We start from the raw sequence: 18,194 nt of genomic DNA on the forward strand, positions 1-18,194 counted from the left end.
GAAGGTACTAGCGCCCTATACACACCTACTCCACGAGCAGTACCACAACAAATTCAGAAATCCAAATATGAATCATGCATGACCATTACTTACTCATTTTAAGTTTAGATTACCATCCTTTAAATATTGGTATTTGAACACACTCTTTCTTCTTTCTTCATGAAAGAAGATTATCCCAATCAAGGATATTTTTTATTCTTGATAATAAGTGTGTGTAAGGATTCTAAAGTGCAAAATTAAGACTCTAAAGTGCTTTGGACCCCCAATATGCATAATATAACACTAAAAAGGGAAGAAAACCCGTAATTAGTTGCTCTTAAATTCTCTTAGATCCTAGTTTTCTCAATTAATTAAGAATTATCCAAAACTGGATAAATTGGCCCCAAATAAAATAGGGTATCATAACACACCATTAGCATGTTGGCACAAATAGAGGATTCATTTTATTGGTCCTCTACTAGTAGTAATGAGATTCATAGCACAAAAGATGCTTACCAGTGGTTGACTTGCCTTTCACCAAATTAGGTTAGAAAGGAGTGCTTTGGATTTTGAAGCACAAACTCCCTAAATGTTTAAGACATTGTTTTGACTTGCATATCATGGCTAGCTTCTCATAAATGAATACCATACAAAATTAAATTTAACTTACTCAACTTATTGGGCTAGGTGTAGATGTTGAGTTAAAACATATTTTGCATCTTCTTTAGGATTTCCCCAAGGCCAAAGAAGTTTAGTTTGGTTCCCACCTTCAAAAGGAGAATCTCCTTTTGCTGAAGCAAAGAACTTCATTGTTACCTATTTGGTGATTTGGAGGATGTGAAATGTTGAAGTAATAGAATGAACGCATTCTTTAGTGTTTTCTCAATTGTTACAAATAAATGGTTGATAGAAGATTGTGATATGGAAATTGGTCTTTTGTCATACAAATTTGTATTCTTACATACAATTTCAACAAGTTAAATGGAATTCTCCTAGTAATGGCTAGATGAGAATAAATGGTGATGATAGTTCTCAAGGTAATCGAAGCAAGCTGGAGTTGATGGTCTTATTAGGGATTATCTTGGTAACTAGGTAGTTGGTTTTTAGGGTTCAGTCGGGGTAGTTATTGATATGGTGACCTAGTTGGAAGCAACTAGGTACAACCATAATTTACGTTGAAATCCAAGAATTTTTCATATAATTCTCGAGTCAAACTCCTTGAAGCTCTTCAATTAATGAATATAAACAAGTCTTGTGTGCATCCTTCGTGGCCTCTTATTGCATATGTCAAACATTTCAAACATTTGAATGGAAACTTAATCTATCTATATATCTTGTGTGGAGGCAATTAGCCAAGTCAGGTTTATAAAACACTTCTTCGGCGGTGGATATGGTGTATCCTCCAAATAGCTTGAGTTCTCGTCTTGTAGCTTGAGTTGTTTTTCTTCAGTAGTTTTGTTTCTGTAATTCCACAACTCCAAAAGAGAAAGAAATATAGAAGGCTCACTTGAACTCAGTTGGGTTAATAATTTTCACCTGCCAATGCCACTAATCTTCCACCTCAGTTGGGAAGGAACAAGGCCAACATCTAGTTAAAAGGTTGTCTAGGAAAAGATTGGGCTCTTCATATTATAATGCATTAAAGGTTTAAAATAAATTACTAAAACTAAAAATTTTTAAGTATATAAAAATAGTTTACGTGCATAAATGCACCAAGTAGTGTTGTTAATGAATATTGACCCTAACAAGTCCTTTCTCTTAAATGAGAACATTCAACAAAAGAAAATTTCGTAGCGTCGAGGAAAGTTGAATTCCTGTCGTAAAGTATCACTCTATTGACCATACGCTAAATTAAATAAAAAGATCATACATTCAAATGATCTAAAACCATCCCTCCTCTGGTCATGAAAAATTTATAAATTGACAATTATTATATCGATATATAATATTAAATTTTGCTTTGCAGTATAGATTTCAAGTATTAGACTTTTATTTGCACTTGCACAAAATTCAATTTCAACCATTTATGTTTCATTCAAGATTTTTTGCCTATTGATAGAACAGGTATTGCTGAATTTGCCATGATTAATCTCTGCTGACATGCTCGGCGATTTGCCAGTAAGCTTGTGAAAGCTTAGCATAAAAGAAAATTGCAAATTACACTACTGGATATGAAGATGAACGAAGGGCTGATGACAAATGTTCCTTCATGACATGTTGTATTGAGATAGTATTAAAAGAGATGACGTCCTCCAAATAAAACAAAAGGCATGACAAACCACCAACTGATTTTTTCAAAACAAAAAAATTTACGTCAAAATAGCGATTAAAATAAAAAATATTAAAACAAAACAAAACAAAACAAAAAATACAAAACAAAACACTCCACAAAAACACAAATAGGCCCAAAGCTAAGATGAGAACGCAACCCCATCCCTAAACAAATGAGTGAACTTAACCTAGAAGATCCATTCTAATCCCTTCTAGAATAGTGACCTGAGTCGAGCAGTCTCAAGCAGTCTTGCCAAAATTTTCCGCCAGAAAACCAAAAAAAAAAAAATTTATCCTCAATAAAACCTTTCAGAGTTCTAGTACATGCGAAAGAGCAACAGTTTTGCAGGCCTTAATCACAGCATTATAACAGGTTCTATCAACTTTGTCACGGAGTAGTGCAAGTCAAAGAACAGCCCAGTTGAGATGAGAAGGAAAGCATAAAACAGAAATCATCTAGGAAGAACTATAGAATAAATTAAAAGGAAACCAAACATGGAAGTTGAGAAGATATAGAGAGCAGGGGCAACAGCATGCCTATGAAGCACGAGCATCTTCAGCTGCTGCTTCAAATGTCTCACCCGCCACCAGGTCTGGAACATCATCATCATCATCATCCTCTGGAGCTGCTCCAGCACCAGAATTCGGTGTCTGCTTTTGAAACTGCTCTGCAAGCTTCCTCAGGTTGTCCAAGTTATCTGGTCCTGAAAAAATAAAGCCCAACATATCAAAGACCAGCAACATTAACATTACTGGCGAATGTATCAATTATATACAAACTCAATATCATGTCAGAACAGATAAATGCATATTTAATGCCTTCTTTTAGTAATGGGGAGACCAATATGTAAAATGGCCAGCTACATCTGAACATTTAAAGAAGCAAACCCCACACCCTTTTTCCCCAACATCTCCACATAAAATACATGTTTAATCACTTGAGGAATCAAACTTAAGGTGCCAGAGTAGCCCGCCCCCAGCAATCGCCCTCCTACCACCACATGGCTACCTTGTGATGGGTATATGACGTGACAGAATATTATGAGCCACATATTAGATCCTCTTCTTTCCCATTTCTTTTTCATTTTTTGGTGGATTTGAGGAGTTCCTGAATTTCTCAAACAGGCACCACGTTTGTATTTAATAGGTCCAGCTAACGCAAAACTAGACCATCCAGTAATATTATAAACCAACAGAGCAGAGTTAAATGATGGATTAAGCCAGTTTTTACTTTTTGATGAGGTCTAAATCATAATAAAGGTGCACCAAGGGGCTGCCAACAGAACTACAAATCTGCACAAAACCAAAATATAGTTAAGGCCCAAAATATAAAACCAATATCAGATAACCAGATCTAAACTCCCTTCTGTATCGAAAAATCCTCTCCCAAAGTCTACTATTTCTTTCCCTCCAGATGCACCAAAATTAACACTGGAAATAATTCCCACTCCCTCTCAGTACTTTGTTCAAGGCCCCCCTATCTTCTGATAACTGAAAAGAGCAGAAACACTGCAAGTCAAAACCCAGGCAACCCTGATCAGATGAGGCTCCACAGCGAAAGAAGACGTGATTGGAATTCATCTTCTCTCTTTTTTTTTTTGGCACAGGAAACATCAGTTAACCAAGATAACTTCCTTTCCTAAGAATATCCCCTCTAAGAATAGATTCCAAGGCAAAGAAAGAAACCTATTTAGGAGTCTTGCTTTCCAGATGGCCCTCTTAAGGAAATTGACTTGCCTCGGTGCTGCCAACTAACATTATAAATGGCAATTGACAAAGTTCTGAGGATTTTTTCATAAAAAATTTATGCTATCTTCCTTCTTGTATCCTGGCTCTGAAAAACTACACTAGAGAGGGCACTGTTGAAGTCTTGAAGATGCTTTAATCAAAACCAACACTCACACCTGGGTGCACTGGAAGAGGAATGAACAGTATACCACCTCAAAAAATGGAATTTTCTTTCATACTCTACTCCCCAAGGAAAATCCCTCTGCAACTTTTCAGGTCCCCTAGCCACCCCAACTTGAAATTTTATAGTGAAGGACATAAAATTAACATATGCTCTTCATAAGTAGATCCTTCCCCCTGTTGAAATATGCTGCCTCTTCCATGCTGCCGGTCACCTTTTCAAATTCCTGAGTAAAACAGCATCTCATACAACTATCGGTTTGTATAGAGCTCCAATCTGCAACCCAATATGCACAGAGGGAACCTTGCCAGCTATGCACACAAAGTTGGCAGCAAACAGTTCCACGTTCCTCATTATCCTACTGAATGATATAACATTCTTCCTCGCACTAATTTTGAGATCTGAGATAGCTTCAACCAGGGCAAACACACCTTAAATATCAGTATTGTTCATCTTAGGCCCCACAGAAAGTCATGGCGTCATCTGCATAGATCTGGCAAGACAGCTCCACATCTGAAACAGTCCCTACTTTCCTCGAACTAAATAGAAAATATATATATAAATAAATAAATAAAACAAACAAAAAATAAAATAAAAATACCTACACCACTTGGGTTACCAGTGTAACACTAACTAGAATTGCAAACCTCACTAATGAAAAGCAAAACTTAATCCACTCTTCCACCTGCCTCCAAACTATATGCTATTAACAAATATTAACTCCCAGTAAAAATAGTTGCAACCTTTTTTAACATCCACTTTGCACACTAAACCAGGCTCATTTTTCCCTAGGTGACGACTAATTTGGTTTCCTGAAATCAATTTACCCACCACCTCTTTAAGCCTCTGTGTCATAGTTAGAATCTTCAGAATTCACAATCTGGATCTTATCAACTCCTCACCAAATTGATTTGGATCTTACCAGGGAATCAAAAACAACCAAATCATTGATGAATCTATTGATTTTTTTTGTTTGATAGCAAGTTCAATCTATTGATTCATCCCCAGATTTAACAAATTCACACAATTCTGAATCTACAGATCTAGTCAGACCCAACTGGTTTCAACCTCCCACCACCCCCCCCCCCCCCCCCAACCCCCCAAAAAAAAAAAAAAAAAAAAAAAAAAACCTTTTTCTATTGCTTTTTCAGACAACTGCCTTCTGTTGCTTCTTCATGTCAGTTATGTGCACGAGGAGAAAGCAAACCTTTACATCTTGTATTGCCTCACAAAACCATTTGTCACTATTGGAGGATAGTGTTCTGCCATGGAGAATAAGGAGGAGAAAACCAGTGGGCTAAGGTGGTACTCACGTCTCGCTGTGTTAATATGTAAACCATCATTCTGTGGTAGCTTGTTGAACCAGTTTTTTTACTTACCCTTTTTTTTTTGCTTTTAAATTGGATTATGCATGAAAAATGTTTTTTATACTTGATAAACACTAAAAAAAAGTTCAGTTTTTTATTGCTTGCTTTTTCTTGATTCCTCTTTCCGTAAACTACAAGTATAGGGGCTGTTTGGTATCACCATCAAAAATGATAGAAACAAAAATTAGAAACAAAAACTGAAACTAAAAACCATAAAATACATCAACTATCAAAATTTATAACAGTAACACAAATTAAAAAAAATAATTAAAAATGCTCATTTTCGTCTTTAAATCAAATAATATTATTAAAGTATGATTCAAAATTTCAAATAATAAAATTACAAAATAATATTACACATTAAAAAAATACTATAATAAAAAAAAGTTAAAATAATTACTTTACTTAATTGTTATATTATCAAATTTTACTTCACAATAAAAATTTTATTCAACATGTCAATTAATAAATAGTAAAAATATTTTGTAATCGGTCCTATTATTATTTTTTGAAATTTATTTATATTTGTATTTTTATTATATTTAAATTCATATAATCATTTTATTTTAATTTCAATTTAAAAGTGTATAAAATGAATGTTTAATCCAAAAAGAACAATTTCTGAATATCAAAATTTCTAGTAGCAGGTTGCCAAAACAATTGAAAACCATAAAAACCAACTTTCAGTTTTTTTTTTTTTTCGCAAACAGTTGAAAATCGACAACAGAAATAGAAAATTGTCAACATAAACAAACGCATTTTTATAATTTGTTCCTTCATTATGCAGAAACAGAAACAAAATACAGAAAATAGAAAACAATAAAGATACCAAACATGCCCTTAGCTTTTTTATTAAGTTTTCTCGACCCCTTCCCCAACTTTTTATTAGAGAAGAATACACATGAAATATGTCTTTTTTTTAATTGTTAGAATGTACACGTATTTTACTAAATTTCGTTGTATGTATTTCAGAATATGCATGTCCCTTGAAGTCAATTTTGAAAATCTTGTGATTCAACTCAATTCTCGATTCCTAGAATTGTGATTTTGATTCAAAATTTAAACCTTGGTTTCACATTAATGCTCAGCGCAAGAACTCGCCCAGTGACTTGTAAAAAGTCCCCACCAGGAAGATTGGCCTGAAGTCCCTGATATCTTGAGCTATGGCTGTTTTTTGCAATTAAATCACAAAAATTCACATTCAGACATTTTTCAAACCTGCCTCCCTCAAAAAAATTGCTGGAAAAAGATCACAACTCAAAACCCTTTTTTTTTTTTTTTTAATTCCGCTCCAACAGCACTTAAAAATGTCATTGGCATGCCATCCAACTGGCCCCATTGCAAGAGTTAGGAGCACAAAAGACTCTGACACTGAAAGGCCTTTTCAGCTAAGAAATATCCCCATCAGTGATCATAGTGTAGTCCAAGTTGCCAATATTCAGGTCCCACCTTTTGGCCTCACTGATTTTTTATAGGATTTTAGCAGTTAATTACCTCTAAGATCTCCTCATTCTTCCTCAGACATGCCCCATAATATTAACCCAGCTGATGTGGTTTGTCCTTCTATGTGAATTAGAAAATCTATTTCAATTATGAAAGTAGTATATTGCTGTCATTTTCTTCCAGCCAAGAGAGCATTAGATTTTTGCCTCCAGCAAATTTCTTCACTGATTAACAAACTACAGCTTCTCCTTATCACGACACGAGTGGCTCTCTTGTGGAGCAAAGGTTCTTTTCCCTTCTATCCTATTCAGTTCCTTAACTGCCAGAGGTGTTTGGGGAGATTCAGTGTTTTCGCCCTACCAAAACCTAATTGTTCCTGATCTTCAAATCATATTTCAGCAGCTTCAATTTCTTGGCCAGACAAACCAGAAGGTTCTTCCACCTCATAATTATTCCACCAACCTTTAATCAGATCTCCCAAAGTCACTTAACCCCCCCCCCCCCCCAAAAAAAAAAAAAACTGAAGGAACAGAATATAGTCAGAGTGTGGCCTAGGAAGAAAACTCCACACAAGATTAGGTAACAGATCCTCCCAGCTAGTAGAGACCAGTTCAAAACTATTATTCTCAGCATCTTTTTTGAGTGTTTTGTCATCTGCACTTGTGCGTATGTATAAGGTTTTGGCCCTGGACACAGATGGCATGGAACGCAATGTGAAACCAATACCCAAATAGAGACCATCCCAAACAAAAAACTTATATAGCTTAAAAGTTTTTCCTTAAAGCAATTTTCAAGAACCCTTCTTGGTTCTCTAAAAGGAATGACACATCTGCCAACCATAGGATCTATGCATGACTCCATTGGAATCGGAATGAGGAGGTAATGAGAATGAAATAGGACGTTGATGGGAATAGAATAAGTTATGGGGTCCATCTACGTGTTGGGAGTCCTATATGGCAAAGTGAGTGAAAATCCAGGTAGAAGGAATGGGATCCTATGATTTAGAAAAATGACAACACTCCCATTTTACTGAATAACAAAAAAATTACATGTCCCAACAATTTCCATTTCGACATACTTGATCAAAATACATGAATATGAACGAAAGCTCCCAATCTCATTCCCATTCATAGAATGGGATTGGCTAAACATGGGATTCCCAATCCAACTCATTCCCATTTTGGGATCCTAAACATAGCTTTAACCTTGTAAAGGATGCACTGAGTTATATTAAATGAACATCTAAATAAACCCCAAACCAAAACATCCAATTCTTACAGCCTCCTTAATAATACAAGACCACCTAAGTTAGTATGCCTGGAATATCTGGCTATATTAAACAAGAACAAACTCACTTTTAAAATTGAAAATTTTTTCTTGTTCTATAACCAAAATTTAGACAGAAATATTGTCCAACACCACATTTTTGGAGTCACCCAACTAGGTCAGGTAGAAAATTTGCAACCTTAGCTTCAGGGAAGGGGTTAAAAAGGATAGCGCACACAAACATCAGTCTGAGTGTAGCACAAGTATAAATCTGTAAACTGTTACTCTTTGACAGCAAAATTATGTATGGCAGCCAGAAAATTAGGATTTTGAACTTTATCTAGGATTATTTGGGGCAAAAGGGTTAGGTATTTCAGCAATTAGGGTTCATAAATAAATATGGTATGGACTCAGATAGGATGAGGAACTCCAATTGGGGGCTGTTCTCAAGGGCTAAGGATATTTGTTTAAATACAGTGACAGCACAGTAACTTGGTGAATAAGGAAGAGGTAACATGTACAAGTTGAACTTTTGAGTTAGCTTTAAAAAGAGGCCAGATGTAGGTTAGTTATATAAACATAAATATGGAGGCAAATGAGGGAGAGAAACAGAGGGTGGAAGAAGAAGAAATAAAGGGAGAAGGATGGAAGATAGTGCAAGCAGAATAGACAGTAAACAACAACAGCGCCAGCGCCAGCAACAACCCAAGCCCTAAGTCCTACTAGGAGGGTTCAGCAACATGAATCCTTTTCCACCTCTTTACACAACCGTGGGCAATTTCCTCTAACAATTTAAGGGCTACTAAATCCTCATTCACTATCTTATTCCAAGTTATTTTAGGTCTATACCTACTCCTATTGCCACTAACAGTAGCACAGAAATAGGGTGCTGGCACACTGAAGTTGTCCTCTAAACATATATATCAAACAATCAAAACTGAGTTTTACTCGAACAAGCATCAAAATTCAATATCTCATAAAAGAAAACTAATTTGTTGCTAACTCTCAAAATACTGCAGCTGGACCTCAATCTGAATTCTGTCCTATGGAATAGGTAAATATATCTCAAATCCAGGTCAAATATCACAAAAAAAAACTAAAATATTGTGGCTAAACTCAATTCTCAAGTTTTTTAAGATGCAGTAGAATCTGGAACTGTTCCCTACATACATCGCTAGCATGTGGGGCACATAAGCAACTGTGAGGGAGCCTCCATCAATGGTATTCTTGCTAGTAGTGTATCAAGAAAAGGTCAGAAAGTATATAATTTTGAAAAGGGGGTCAACCGAGAAATGTTAGGCTAGCATGTGGGGGTTCTCTGGTCATCAGACGGTGATTGAATTTTAGGTGTTGCACTTTCTAGGGGTTGTGTGTTTTATAGCAATGGAGGTGTTGCCAAACTATGCCTGGAAATGGTATTTGGAACTCAGGGGCATGACTGTAATTTTATGTAAATTTTGGAGTTGATGAACAATACCCCAAATTTTGAAGCTCCCTCAATTTCTGAACTTCGAGTGCTTCGTATGAGTAGTAGTTGTGCAACAATACTTGCAGAAATAGAAATTGAATAAAAAATTCAACTGTTCCTCGTTCTGGTCCACAATAACAATAATAGTCATCTGGTCCATGGTTTTGATGGCTGCAATGTGTGGCTATCACGTGGGAATTGGGGTTGGGCTCTGGTACCAAATTGATGCAGGACAGTTATTACAGAAACAGAGATATAGAGAGGTAAATGAGAGACAGAAACAGAGGACGAGAGGAACAAGAATAAGGGGGAAGGAAAGAAGATGCCGGAAGCAGAAGGGACTAGTAGGGCAGAAATTAGGGACAGAACAGAGAGTTCAAGAATAACAGAGAGAGAGAGAGAGAGAGAGAGAGAGAGAGAGAGAGAGGAAAACTGAACTGGAAATTGGATTTAAAAATGAAGCACTAGTACAACTAAAAAAAACAATTACAAAATAATCCCAAAGCACTTAAAAATAACCCTAAATTAATTAAACTTCTAAAATAACCAGAATTTTTCCGAACTAAAATAAAAATCCTATCTTTTTAAGCTAGAGCAATCTACGCATCTAAAGTTCTCCACTGGTGGCTCCCCGTCAGGGCCTCTACTTTTAATTGTAAAATAAGAATCTAATATTTTGAAGCCAAATTCAAGGTGGCTCAAATTCCTGAGTCCTAACAATCATCATTGATGGTATACAACAAGAAGAACAAACCAAGCCTTAAGTCCCACCAATACCAGTTCTAACAGGTCCTCCCATGGGTTTTACCCATCTAAAAAAATTGGAAAATATACTATTTGACCGTCGGTCATGGCAGCTCATGAAGTATCAGACATGCACATCTTAAGAATTAGAATAGTGAAGAATGTGATTCATTCCAGCAGGTTTCTAGTTATTAAAGCAGGCATTAGCACTGCTATAGTCTGGATTTAAAAGATCTGGGAACTTTACAGGAATAGCTTGCTTTGGGTTTTGTTGTTCAAACTGTGTTGTTGCTGTTGAATTCATTTGGCTAGGAAGCAAGAACATTTTGTTGGAAATAGTGAAATACTATGCAGATTTCTACCCTGCTAACACAATGGAATTCCAAGTAGAAGGTTTTGGGGCTATCCAAAGGATGCAAATGTTTTGCGGAGGGATGATGAAAGAAAGTTCTTTGAATTGTTTGTTCCACCCATCTGTGCAAGAGAAACGCAAGTACTTTTAAAATTGTTGCGATACTGCAAAGTTCTTTATAAATAAAAAAAGAAACTAATTAATGTAGATGGCAACAATAAAAGAGCTAGAGAACAAAGAAACAAAAAAAAAACACAAAAGGCAGGGAAGCAAACCCCCACCCCCCCCCCCCCCGGCCGTGCAAAAAAAAAAAATCCCTTTGAAAATCAGTCAACACAAAATCATCACTCCGCCCTCCAAAAATTAAAAGGAAAAAAAACAATATTAATGCCCAAAAGGAAGCAAGCAAGAAAGACAAGTCTATCCCAAAGCACATAGGAAGGCATGACTTGATCTGCAACAATCCTAGCACTCCTCTTCATCCACAAGGTCCAATATATAGCATTCAAGGCTCAATTGCACAACATTTCCCAACAGATTGCAAGGATTGAAGCAGAAACAACCAAAGCAAGGTGAAGACAATGAAAATTTCAAACAAAGGGGAGATTTCTTCTCCTCGTAGATAGCCTTGTAGCTTAAAGGCAATATTACTGTTGTAGTTTTTAAATTTGTAGAAGAATCCTGTTACTATGATCAATATGCAATAAAGGAGTGCAGCTGTTCTTTATTTTCTTCTTTTTTTCCTTTTTTCAATTATAGACTTGGTATTTGAACATAAGTATTTGTTTTGTATCAAGATAAGTGCAGTTGAACTTTCATCCCCATCAGGCTGAGAAAGTGCACATGCCAGCTCATTTAGCCCTAATTTGAGCCTCACCTGTGCTTATTTCAGAGCAAGGCCAGGAAAGTGTCGAGATTCCATCAACACCACACATAGGGTTAAAAATAGCTTCACACAATCCCAAATCATATCATGGTTGCTTCTAGAATTTTTTGAAAACTTGCTCATTGATTGAAAGAATTTACGAGTACATAAATAGAGTTCTAGCATTCTTAACCATACAAGGACTTGACATTTAAAAGAAAAAAAAAAAAGAAATACAAAAATTGATTTGTCAAACAAGATATAGCCCTATTAAAGCCCACATACAAGATCTCAATAACCTCATGGCCCTCTTTTGGTTTGGATGTAATTAATGGCTTCTAAATAGAAGCAAATCTCTTACCGTTCAAAAATAGGTGAACCAGATTTGTATGCAGCAGCATCTCAATTCGAGTTATTTTCTTCTAACAATAAGACATGGCCCCATCTGTTCAAAGGCTCATTAAGATGCCTCTACAACCAAAACATCCTCACCCACAATAGAGTTCATTCTTATCCCTGCCATTCATTCATCCATCTTCATCCTATCTCTATCTCTCTCATATTTCTCTCTACTACTCATTCACCTCCCATCATTCCCCTCTCATTTTTCTACCAAATCTGGAGATTTTTTGAATGACAATGATGGAACAACAAATCAGAGTTCTCAATGTTTGCAGAGGTGTTGGCTTTTTCAGTAATGGCTTTTCTCCAATCCAAAGCCAATGGCAAAATGGGGCTAAAACCAAGGGGCTCAGGTCTCCATCCAAGTTTGGATTTTTTTTCCTTTGATATTTTTGCTGCAGTTCTTTATAGAGGATAATATCGCCACTCACACATATTCCTCAATCCACCAAATTGGGGGTGAAAAATTTACCAGTTTCAGGGTCCTCAAGTTTCAATACAATTGTTCTCAAGAAATCATAAATTTTCAATGATCAAAATATTCAACTTTCAACAAAAACACCTATATTTTGGATTTCTCTTTGAATACTATTAAGCATCCCTCAAACAAATTTTACTTTGTGGAGACAGCAGGGTTGACAGATTCATTCTTGAAAAAAATTATATTCATTGTAATCTAAAAGTGCTGAACGGCTCTGCAATGAAACTTGTTTTGTGATCTTTAATTTCTTTGGTTTGAAATTTTTATCCTACAATGTTATTTTGGTAATCTCTAAAGTTTTCTAGGAAGCAAGTTCTGTTTTGATCTGTGATATCTAAAATCTTAAGTTGAACTTTTCCATACTTACTAGCATTTTCATATTTTTAGGTCCTCAACAAACCAAATTGACTTTAGAAAGTTTAAAGGGTTCAGATGGTTAAAATATGTTGTATATGTAGCAATGTACATTCATATATTCACACAGAACAATTTCCAGACAAGTCAGCTATTTGACATTCAACGTTTTGAATTGGTCCTGAATCTTGTTAACTAATTCAGAGTTTCAGAATTTCAAAGTAAATTTTATCAAAAGACACTTAATCCCAAGCACAATTAGCTTCGCAAAAAAGACCAAGTACTAAGAAATGCCAGTGGACATGAAAAACTAAAATAGATTTATACAAAAGAAGCTATTTACTAAGACTGCCTCTCGATTGTGACCATCATCACACTCCAGCTGGTTCCATTTCCAGCAAATGCACAAACATATAAATCTCCCCTGTTCCATCGTCATCTTTTTTCCCCCTCACTCAGGGTGGAAAGTTTCCTCTTTCCACTTAAGAACTGTAGCGGTTGTTTTTTAAGATAAACCTGTAAAAAAATTGGTTGCAAAGATGATACCTAAATGGTGTTAATAAGCAAGTATTTTATTCTAAACAATGGTTACATGGTGAAACAATAGAAATCTAATAAAGGATTAAAATGAAAATATCATAGAAAGGGGGAATATGTGGCTTGTTTTTAGCGAGTGTAGCACCAGTGACAATTTGTAATGGTTATTGAATTGTTGACTGACATGGTTTTGGTGGCAACGAATGATAAATATCTAGAAATGGCCACAAGGGATGGGCTTCACATATGCTTGTTGGAGTCATGGTAGACAGCATGGCCTATGGACAAAAGTTTAGCTGTCTGGATGAGAAGTTTAATAGTGACATGAAGTAAAGGATAAAATAGGCATTTTCCAAAATTTGGACCACAATATCATATCATATCCAAAATCAGGGAAGACTAACAATGGGGTAACCATATACTAACAAAAAATTGCAAAGGGGACTTCACTAAAATTATGGAAACAAATTACATTGACCTCTCCAATGCATTTACGACAATTTGCTCTGCTGCGTTGTCAAAAACGTATACTTTGCTTCCATGTCTTAGTAAACCATTACACACACAGCAGAAGGTCTTAGATTGGTATAGGCTTCGTCTTCGTCTTCTCTCCAGTATGCTAATAAGCCCAATTATAAGCCAAATAAAAAATGTACCATTTTGACATTCTTAATATAATAATGATAATAATCCTCTCTAAAAACCTAAAGCCTTCTTTATCTTCTTTATATAATTTTCAGCTTAGTAAACCATAAAATATGCATGTTGGGTAATTCACAACTCCATCAAATTGTACAATATTTAGTCATGAAAGAATATTCGTAATATTGAATTTCAAGCATCAAAAGGGCCATCCAATAGACCAATATCAAAGATTTAAATTGGAAATGTAAATGCAATAACTATCAATGACCCATAATATAACAAGAGGGTGCATGAACATACCCAGCTGGTTAATAATACCAGGTAAAATGTCTTGTAATTCTGGAATACAAGAAATGCATGAGTTAGTTTCTGGAAGTCCAAAAATAATATAGAATACAACATGCTACAGCTATAAGTGTAAAAATGTGTTCCAAAATAGCAGCATTACAATAAGTACAATTATCAATTCTCAATTCTTAGTGAAACAGATATCCAATGTTCCATAAGCCAAGAGAATTAATTGATGACTGTAATTGTTGGTCTGCTGCCCTTAGAATGAGCAAGACCCCACAACTGTCACCAATTTTACGTGAGTAGCAATCTATGTTTGTGACCAATGTTTGACCACACCTTGAAATAGGAAGAAAAACCAACAAAGCAGTCCAAAACTAATATAGAATACAACATGCTGCAGCTATAAGTGTAAAAATGTGTTCCAAAATAGTAGCATTAGAATAAGTACAATTATTAATTCTCTGTGACACAGATATCCAATATTCCATAAGCTAACAGAATTAATTGATGGCTGTAACTGTTGGTCTCTTGCACTTAGAATGAGCAAGACCCCACAACTGTCACCAATTTTACGTGGGTAGCAATCTATGTCTGTGACCAACATTTGACCAGACCTTGAAATAGGTAGAAAAACCAACAAATCAGTCCAAAACTAATACAGAATACAACATGTTGCATCTATAAGTGTAAAAAAGTGTTCCAAAATAGCAGCATTACAATAAGTACAATTATCAATTCTCCGTGAAACAAATATCCAATGTTCCATAAGCCAACAGAATTAATTGACAACTGTAATTGTTGGTCTGCTGCCCTTAGAATGAGCAAGACCCCACAACTGTCACCAATTTTACATGAGTAGCAGTCTATGTTTGTGACCAACGTTTGACCACACCTTGAAATAGGTAGAAAAACCAACAAAGCACTAAATAAACAAACTAGAAATTATAGATAAAATTATAAAAATGATAAAGAAATATGGAGTACTTTTTGTTTGAGGAGAACCGCTAACGACCCAAGTGTTAGCAGCAATGGAAGCTTGAACTGTTAAGCAAAAAAGTCAAATAAAAATTATTAGTCAAAAAACTAAAATAATAAAGGAAGAACAAGGAAAAACACAAAAAAGGGAAGTCTATTACATGGTGGCTATCAAAAAACAACAATACTAATAGTGCATTAACCTTTTGGATTTACAAATTGGATAACTACATCGTCCTTGAAAATGTTTACTTCTTCAATAGCTGGAATTGTGTTCACCCCAATTCTCTTCAAGGTGCTCTGCAGCCTTTTATCATCTGTGGTGGTTGTTTTGTGAACAGCCTTCTTCTTTCTGAATTTGAGAGAACATAAGAAAAGCGTTATAGTAGATCTGTGTAGATAATACTTAAACAAAAGCAGCGGGTGCCAAAAATGGAATCTCTTTCAAAGAACAGAACAACAGATTAAACCGTACTTCACTCCCAAAACAAATAGCATCGTTTTAAGCGAAGCCGTAAAACTGCATTGAGAAATGGAGAACACCGTACCTTCGCATGCTCCCCTTTCCTCCGGTGCGAACCGCACCAGCCATTTTCATCAACCTCTCTTTATTCATCTGCAAGCAATTGCCACTGCTGTCATTTTACATCACCATAAATATTTCAGACATTAAAACACCAAATCAAGTGAAAATACAGAAAAATTGATTAACATGCACAAGAGATTAGCCACTTGTCACATAATTCAGCATCTACAGACTTGGAGAAAGATTAAAAAACAAAAAAACTTCAATCAAAAACCAAGACGAACAGTCATCAGCAACGAAGAACAAACTCAAAATCATAGTCAGGCAGATTGGATGTATTGATCAGTTGAATCAGTTTAGCGACAAGAAGCGGAAGAGATTACCCTTTTTTCTGGTGGGCGGTTGCTTGTTTTGTGAGAGAACAAGAGAGAGAGAGGAAGAGACGGGCCGATTAGGGTTTTAGAGTTACCGAATTGTTTCTGGGTTTCAATCCGCATTTGAGTTCATGGAAAGGATCCTCTACGTCGCATTATATTGTAATGACTTACAACGCCAACCATATCGAACGGCTGCAAATGGACCGAGAAAATCCCTCGGTTAGAAAAGCTCGTTTAGGGTGTGGAGAAGCAGTCAATCAAAAGGGCAAATAATATCGACGAATCAAAATAAATTTCTAGAGAACTATAAAATCCAATTAGAGCCCTAAAAATAATTTTAAAAATTTTAATTCTAAATCAACAGTCAAAATTATAACGACCATAAGTTTTTAAATCAACAATCAAATTATCACTTCATAAAAACATACCTTACATTTCTACTTATTCAACATTATGTGTACAAATTTTTAATCATTTAAAATTATTAATTTTAAAAATTAAATTTTGATATTCATATCCACAAATCGTGATGATCACTTACAATTAATAAAAAAAAAATTGAAAGAACTAACAACACATTTGGTTGGACGGAATCAAGGGCGGAATGGAATTCTAATTCTAACTCTGATTCCTTTCTTTTTTTGATTAGTAAAGGATAAATTGTATTGATCAAATGGAATATGTACAGAAAACTCTAAACATACACCGAGTAGGGAAGTCAAAACTCCCAAACAAAACTAGGTAAAACCTAGAAGCAAGTACAATCAAACCTAGGCATACCCACGGCACAAAAGGCTTAAAAAAACAAGTAGCATCATTGTAACGTACTAAACGAGCTTAAAACATGATTCATCATATCATAATAAATAACGTACTAAATTCTGTAATCATGTAAACATCTTCTATAACTGTACAATACTAAAATAATACTTAAGATGGATAGTTAGTTGATATTATGTCTTACCCCCCACATGACAAGGTTGTGCAGCCCGTAGGCGAGATCTAGCAATGACTGAGCAACCACGCTAAGTCAAACAGATGTCTATAAGTACGATGAGCTTGCCCTACCTGGTTCGAATTGCCAGGGGGACACCTGCACTACACTGAAGCCACATCGCCTGCCATCTCTCACACTTTATCTGAGATGTGTGGTAGCACTAACATAAAATTATACTTGAATTTAAACTTATAGTTATGGTACCATACTCTGAAATCTAGACTAAGTCATCCGGGTTCTGATAACATATTGTACATTTCATAATACTGATACATAACTGTTTCATATTTCAAAGTAATATCTGACATGATATTATATTCCTGATTTCTGACATAACATGTATAATTATGGCATCTACGCCGACTTATAAATCATGGCATCTGTGCCGGCCATATCATAACTATAATTCATAGCATTTACGCTGGCCATATCTTAACATATAAATCACGGCATCTGCGCCAGTCATATCATAACATACTAAACATAAAATTTCTGCACTGTTTTACATAATATTCTCAACCATAGTTCATGTACTGTTTTTATGGTTTTTCTGAAACTGTCATAACATGCTTATTCTGGAAAAATCATATTATTTTAATATAACATAATTTTCATGGAAATCTATACTTATGCCACACAAATGTGAGTAATACCCTAAACATAAAATCTGATATGAAATCATATTTTCTGATAAAATGTATTAAATATATTTTCCTATTCAACGGTAGTATTCTCAAACACTATGTTATAACATACGTAATTTCTAAAAATAAATGTTGTATATTAATTAATAATTTCATGAAAAATGCTGATTTAATTTATCCCCTTACGTGGCTTACTAAAAAGTCCACAAATTTAACTAAACCTACTCTTGTGTGTTCCCAACTCAACACCCTAAAATTTACATTTCCCCAACAAATCAACAAACACCAGTATAATACC

General features: G+C 35.3%; 1 protein-coding gene across 3 annotated transcripts; it reads right to left on the reverse strand.

Moving 5' to 3' along the window:
• Positions 1 to 2,532: 2,532 nt before the first annotated feature.
• On the reverse strand, positions 2,533 to 16,535 carry LOC131160322 (nascent polypeptide-associated complex subunit beta-like). 3 transcript variants are annotated; one of them, XM_058115890.1, is made up of 6 exons: positions 16,262 to 16,535; positions 15,901 to 15,968; positions 15,556 to 15,704; positions 15,362 to 15,418; positions 14,384 to 14,422; positions 2,533 to 2,954 (listed from the first exon to the last, which is right to left on the reverse strand). In XM_058115890.1, the coding sequence occupies exons 1-6, from the start codon at positions 16,373 to 16,375 to the stop codon at positions 2,788 to 2,790; spliced, it is 594 nt and encodes a 197-aa protein (XP_057971873.1). In that variant the 5' UTR covers positions 16,376 to 16,535; the 3' UTR covers positions 2,533 to 2,787. The 3 variants fall into 3 exon arrangements, with proteins under 3 accessions (XP_057971873.1, XP_057971874.1, XP_057971875.1); XM_058115891.1 differs by having other exon boundaries at positions 15,901 to 15,984; positions 16,262 to 16,352; XM_058115892.1 differs by having other exon boundaries at positions 15,901 to 15,987; positions 16,262 to 16,328.
• Positions 16,536 to 18,194: the final 1,659 nt, after the last annotated feature.

This window comes from Malania oleifera, chromosome 7 (assembly GCF_029873635.1).
Source record: "Malania oleifera isolate guangnan ecotype guangnan chromosome 7, ASM2987363v1, whole genome shotgun sequence".
NCBI classification, from domain to species: domain Eukaryota; kingdom Viridiplantae; phylum Streptophyta; class Magnoliopsida; order Santalales; family Ximeniaceae; genus Malania; species Malania oleifera.